At 41.0% G+C, this 7073-nt stretch overlaps 1 protein-coding gene across 1 annotated transcript; it reads left to right on the forward strand.

Annotated features, from left to right (window-relative positions):
* The first annotated feature begins 272 nt into the window (after window positions 1–272).
* On the forward strand, window positions 273–1792 carry LOC137942116 (protein JINGUBANG-like). The gene has a single exon (XM_068787801.1). The coding sequence runs from the start codon at window positions 314–316 to the stop codon at window positions 1676–1678; it is 1365 nt and encodes a 454-aa protein (XP_068643902.1). The 5' UTR covers window positions 273–313; the 3' UTR covers window positions 1679–1792.
* The last annotated feature ends 5281 nt before the right edge of the window (window positions 1793–7073 follow it).

The raw sequence follows: 7073 nt of genomic DNA on the forward strand, positions 1-7073 counted from the left end.
GCACGAAACGTAATACTTGATTGGGTGTATTTATTCTGCTTGAAAAGTGACTGACTCTGCGTTCCTACTCAAATCTATCTATTTAAATGTTATTACGCTTTAGCAGGTCGGTGAGTTGTCCTACTCAAATGCATCAATGCCTTGGTAGCGAATTTATTGTCCAGCCCACCTACTTCTTTCCTATTTTGTTCATCGTTGCCTTGCTTGTAAGGCTTCAAATGTGTATAATACAAGGAGCTCCCGAAACCATAGACTATACGCTCTCCCCCTCCTCTCAGCCGGTCGCCTCTCTCTGCCTTCATCGTAGCTGCCCATGGAGCTGTATAGCAGGACGACTATCTGGGGATTGGAAGATGACGAAGCCAGGAGTGTTAAGCTTTCTTCTCAGCCACTCACCTTGAAGAAACTATTTGAGAGTAACTTGCCAATAACCCCAGCAAGGCTTTCTTCGGCCAGGCTTTCTTCCGCTTCCGCTTCCGCAGTCTCCGTTGTGCCTTCAAGCCCCGAGTCCCCATGGGCACTCTCTCCTCTTCGAGCCAACCCTTCGCCATCCTTGCTCTATCATTGCATCGCCACTCTTCATCGCCTCGACGGGGCCATCTACTCCATTGCCATCTCCAAAGGCATGGTATTCACCGGCTCCGCCAGCCGCCGCATTCGAGTCTGGCGGCACCCTGAATGCTTGGACCGAGGGTGCATCAAAACCAGCTCCGGACATGTCAGAGTCGTTTTGGCGTTTGACACCATGCTCTTCACTGCTCACAGTGATCACAAGATACGAGTGTGGAACGTCTCTGTGTCAGATCGCCTACGGTCGAAGAAACTGGCCACCTTGCCTCAAAGGAGCCACCTCCTGGCCTTCCCAAGCAGGCAGACCCGTCGACAACATAGGGATGTCATCTCCTGCTTGGCCTACAACCACGCGGAGGGCTTGCTCTACTCCGCCTCCTGGGACAAAACAGTGAAAACTTGGAAGGTGGCTGAGAGGAGATGCGTGGATACGTTCGTGGCCCACGACGAACGCATTAACGCAATTATCGTCAACCAAGAAGACGGATTTGTATTTACCGGTTCCTCTGATGCATCCATTAAGATATGGAGGAGGATTTGCGGAGAGTTATCCCACTCTCTCACCATGGTGCTAAGGTTCCAGCCCTCACCAGTGAACGCCCTGGCCCTGACTACTATCCAGGGCTCATGCTTTCTATACTCGGCTTCCTCCGATGGCCTGATTAACTTCTGGTGCAAGGATTCCATGTCGGGGAGATACCAACACGGGGGCTTCTTACAGGGTCACCGCTTAGGGGTTCTCTGCCTGATGACTCTAAACAAGTTGATCTTTAGTGGGTCGGAGGACACCACGATCAGGGTGTGGAGCAGAAAAGAGGGAAGCAGCTTCCATGTTTGTATGGCTGTCCTCGAAGGCCACAGGGGGCCGGTCAAGTGTTTAGCTGCTTGTGTCGAGATAGAGGAAGTGATGATGGCTTTCCTGGTCTACAGCGTGAGCTTGGATCGGATGGTAAAGGTTTGGAGGATCAAAGTTTTAGCTGGAAACCAAAAAATGAGCGAGGGTTCAGAGAACAGTGATGCGCAGCAGCAGATCACGTTGGACTATGACATGATCAGTCCCGTGCTATCACCGTCCTGGATAGAGAAAAGGCTACAGGATGTCAGTTAGGGCGTGTTGTAACATCGCGGGGAGACGTTAGTGTGTGTACCTTGTAACTTTCACATGATCTTTTACCGTGTACTTGGTAACTCTGATTAGAAAGCATATCCTAGTCATGTAGAAGGCAAGCTTTGGATATATAACACATCTTTCTCACATACATTATACGTATGCGTGCATGCGTGTGCGATATATAATGAGACACCAAAACAGACTGACAATAGCCCATTTATAGCCTTTGGCATAAGTTGGGTACGTGGATACAATGGTGCAATTTGACGTATGTAATAGAAACTGCACTATAAAGTACATGTTTGTATTAATGTGCACATTGTAAAATATAGTGTAAAATACTTGTTTGTATTAGTGTGTATAATGGAAAGTGCGGTGTAAAGTGCAGAGAGATTATTTATTAAATAAAATATTTTGATATAAAGTGCAGAGAGATTATTTATTAAATAAAATATTTTGATATATCTGACTTTTAGAAAATTAAATTAATATTAGTTAATAAGTAAAATAATTTAAATATAAAAATTAATCAAATGCTTAATTTTATATTATTAAAACCATAATCAAATTGTAATTTTGTAATATCTAAATATAAAATAATTATATAAAAAGGATATTATAAAATATTTATTAATTAAATATATATTAGTAATATCAAAATAATATTAATTTATTAACATAATTTATAAAAATTAAAATATTTACATAAATACTTACTTTTATAATATCCAAAAACTTAATGCAATTATTATATTAAAAGTGTTTAAATTCTCACTCTTAAACTAATGTATATACATGGTTATATTTGTTTAAATTCATTACCCAACGTACTACACAAACATCGTAATAAAAAAAATAAAAAAATACAAATATAACTCAATCACCTAATTAATATAGAAAAGCTACAATTATACATACAAAATACAACACAAAAAATATTTAATGGAATTAAAACATAATAGTCAATAATTTTGCCACATCTAAATTACTAATATATCTAAAAAATATGATGCTCTCGCAGATTGTACTACAGACTCACTTTGAATACTTCTTTGAGTGTCCACATCATCCTCAACATGATCACTACTATCATTGTCTTCATTTTCATTCTCATTGTGATCTTCACAATGTTCTCCACCAGAATCATCACTCGAATCATCTTCAAATAAATCCATGTAATCTTCCATGCATATATAATTATGCAATATACAACAAGCAATCACAACTTTTACACTGAGTTGCAGAAGTTCTATCCCCGACATTTGTTGGTGCTTTGCTTCTCGGAGGAACCTCACTTGGAGACTCTATAACGTTAGGTATTGGGATCTCTCTAATTGCATCATCTTCATCTATGTCCTCGATCATTGACCATTCTGCAGTATTTGGAATATTATCTTCTGACTCAATGCTTGTTTGATTTGTTGTCCCCATGACAATAGAATTTCCAACAACTAAAGTTAAATTTTCATATAGTGGACAACCTTCCAGCCTATACTTATCGACTTCTTTGTGCTCTTATATGAAAAGTTATCACTTAAAATCCTGATTAATAAAGCAAGAAACATAACATTCTATGTTACGTTTACAAACCTTTATGTAATCTTGCCACACTGTCTTACTTGCGGTAATTTTTTGGGTTGTCGGATCCTACCCAATGCCACTAGTGTTGAGGCATGTTCTCACCATCAGATAGATTTTTTTCCAAGTCTACATGCGGTTTTTCAACTATTCAATTGTCTTTTAGTTCGTTATGTACAAATTAAACATACAGATAGTCGTTGAAAACTTTATATTTCCAGACTCCATTAGGTAATTTGTTACCCAAATGGACTTGCTCAATGAGCAAATCAAGCATTTTACTGTCTTCCTCGTATGTCCATGTGTCATATGCTCTCTTTGTAGTTTCATCCATACTGTCTTTACATTTCATCAGTCCAACCATCTAAAACTCATAACAAGTAGACAATAAATCAAGAATAATTTGTTCTTCAAAAAAAGTAAAGGAGAGGGGAGGGGGAGAAGGAAAAAAGGAACGAAAGAAAGGGAGAACTCAAGTTTTGATGTAAGAAAAAAAGATACATCCAAAATGGAAATGCACAAATGTAGAGAGAGATAATTCAGATGTCTCTGTAATTTTTAAGGATTGTAAACTCTTTTTAGTTTTTATATATTAGGTTTTGCAAACATCGGGAAAAAGGGGAGGCGGGGGATTTTTAACTAAGTGTAGCATGATAATTCAGATGTCTCTGTAATTTTTAAGGATTGTAAACTCTTTTTAGTTTTTATATATTAGGTTTTGCAAACATCGGGAAAAAGGGGAGGCGGGGGATTTTTAACTAAGTGTAGCATTAATCATTTCTTACAAAAATACACCCCCCCCTTTTAAGGATTGTAAACTCTTTTTAGTTTTTATATATTAGGTTTTGCAAACATCGGGAAAAAGGGGAGGCGGGGGATTCCCCCCCCCCCCCCCCCTCTTACCTTACTACTTAAAAATAGTAAATGCCACTAAAACATGAAGTAACATAGTGATAAAGAAAAAAAATTGAGGCTAAAGAGAATTGAAAATTGAATACAGAAAGGGTTAGTTGTTTAGCCTTGTCTCCCTATGATGGGTCATTTGAACTCATGCTTACATACATGGCTCAAGAAGAAAAGAGTACTTGTTGATAGTAACTCAGCATTTATACATTTTATAGTGCTTGCAAATATATTCACACTACCATAGATTACATACAGAGGAACTGAGCCCTACAATCTTACTTCAGTGGAGACTCCAACTTAAACTCTCAACTCCAAAGTCAATCTAGGTCTCATACCATATACTGCAACCATTTTGTTAAAGCATGACCTACCCTCATCCACCAATCCGGCATGGCTACATGCATTCAGTACACTAATAAATGTGACATCAGTTGGAGCTATGCTGATTTTTTCATCTCAAAGAAAAAGCTAAGTGCATCATTAGCCCTACGGTGCATAGCCAGGCCTCCAATTATAGCGTTCCAAGTTACCACATTTCCTTGTGGTAGAGCCTCAAATAACTTAAGGGCCTTCTCAATATCACCACATTTTGCATATATATGAATAAAAGCAAAACCGAGCACCTCGTCTAACTTGATCTTATTCTTTTCTGCATAAGCATGAAACCACTTACCCAAATCAAGAGACCCTAGACGTGAAAATGCGAGGAGGTCATCAGCTAGTATATATGCTTTAACAAAATGGTCACGGTATGTGGATTTCTTATAAAAAAATCAAAAAAGTAAAATTGACGTAACACTGTAAATTAAAAACGAAGGGGATAACTCATGTTGAACGCAAAGGGGAAGGCAACCAAATCAAGAAGAATGATTCTGAACCAAGTAGAAAGAACCCTAATTTCTGTCAAATCGAGTGAGAGAGGTTGCAGAGGTAGATGAATGATTCCGAAAATTAAAATGAGAAGCAGAGGAACGATTCAGAAATAATAAGAAGAATAACCATTGATTTCCAGGAAGAAGGGTTTACACTAGTTTCTTTTGTATCGAACTGGAGAGGTTTCAGAGAGGGGAGAGAAGTCGTCGAAGGTCATCAGTGTTGGGGACGACAAGAGAAAGAGAGTCAGCGAGTGCCAAGGAGAGGTCGCATAGGGGGCGATTGAAATTTTCGAATGTCGCGATCGAGAGAGGAGTCAATTTTTTTTCTCCAAAACCTTTCATTCAATAGCCCTTCAGACAACCCGATGTAATTGATGGAGGGAAAGTGTATTCAGAGCTCGACCCCTCTGAATTCACTTTCCCTCGGATTATGCCTAAAACAAGGGAAAGTGAATTACATTTGTAATTTACTTTCTCTCCCAACTTACAGAGAGCACTAACTGATTTTAGCCCCTTGTAAGTGACGGCAGGAAAAAATTGGTGTTTGCATCCTCTGAGAACCACTTGAAATGAGCGCGTTGCTTCTAATACACGAGTTCACTAATGAGCGAAGACTTGCAACTGCCATTGGATGGCATAGATCTGAGTCGTTTCAACAATGATTGGCTTCTAGACTCCTCATTTGAGTCTATAATAACCACCTGAGCAAAGGCGGAGGCCCTCTCAGCCGAACAGGTGGATTGATGCTCTGAGGCCCATGAGCGCAAAAGGGGCATAAGCATCTTGAGTTCCAACAGGATGGACCAACCACTTAGTCTAATAATAACGATCTTCTTCCAAAAAGACTGGATAGAAGAGTCAAAGGTAGGATATTTGATCCATGCATTGTTAAATCTGAACAGTGGGGGGCCCTAGATGTTGAAGTAAGTATCCACCATGATAGGCCAGTGGTCCAAAACTGCATGAACGAGAACTTTGCTTGTAGCATTGTTGTAGAGTTGAAGCCAATCCTCGTTGGTGAGGAATCAATCAAACTTTGACATAACAGGGGGTTGTCTTTCGTTGGACCAAGTGAAGGTCTTTTTGGACAGAGCAATCTTGTCGAGATCCTAGCAGCCAATGAAGTTGGCAAAGTGTCTCATGAAGGTATTGACCTCCGAGATGCCAGAGACTTTCATGGCAGACAAGCGGACATGCCTGTCAAGGGGCCTGTAGGCATAGCAGCACGACCTATGTCAGAGCAGTTTGGGGGGGACTGTAACTCCAAAGGATGGGTGGAGTTTGGAGATGTTGCTCCCAATGCGTTATCAGGCTGGGGAGGGGCATCTTGAGAATCATCGGTAACGGAAGAGGCCATAAGTAGGGAGTCTGCCATAGCACTGATGTCGATCTGGACCCAAAATCGGGTGTTTCAACCACAATACATCTGAGGTGCTGGCCTTTGTAGGAGCGAAGGGGGTTGATGAGGATTCGGGCCTCATCAAGATGGTGCCACTCAAATAGTGGCTCCAAAGCAATGATAAACCCGAACTCAGAGATGATGCTTGAGAGACCATTGACTTTCATAGTTGCTGGAAGGCATTGAGGGAAGCCACTCCGAGATCCCCGTGATGCCCGAAGGGGTGTGAGGTGAAAGGGCAAGGGCCGCCGTTGTCTCCCACTGGGTGTAGAAATGCACAAGCCAAGTCCGGGTGGTGAGATAGAAAATATTGGTGTGTATGGAAGGTGTAATTTATCTTTTAGCTACTAAAGGATGTTGGATTTGACGATTTCAGAACTGGTGTGGATGACAATGCATCATGCTAGTACGGGATACCTATCGCGAAGAAGGGTTGGGCGAAGTGAAGTCGAAAGATTTCTAGGGGTTTGATAGGGGGAATAGGCTCTAGTTCAGAAGGCAGTATTGGTTCAGATTGTTCGAAGGGGAGACAAGGGGATTGAGCCCAGATTTTGGGTTCGGGTGAAGGGGGGAGGGGGGAGAGGATTTGGTATCAGTGAGGCTTAGGAAGAAGAGTTGGGAAGGCTTGCCTGGT

The sequence above is a fragment of the Aristolochia californica genome, unplaced genomic scaffold (assembly GCF_029961685.1).
Source record: "Aristolochia californica isolate CCGP_79_NKW_82.1479 unplaced genomic scaffold, dmAriCali1.0.hap1 SCAF_9, whole genome shotgun sequence".
NCBI classification, from domain to species: Eukaryota; Viridiplantae; Streptophyta; class Magnoliopsida; order Piperales; family Aristolochiaceae; genus Aristolochia; species Aristolochia californica.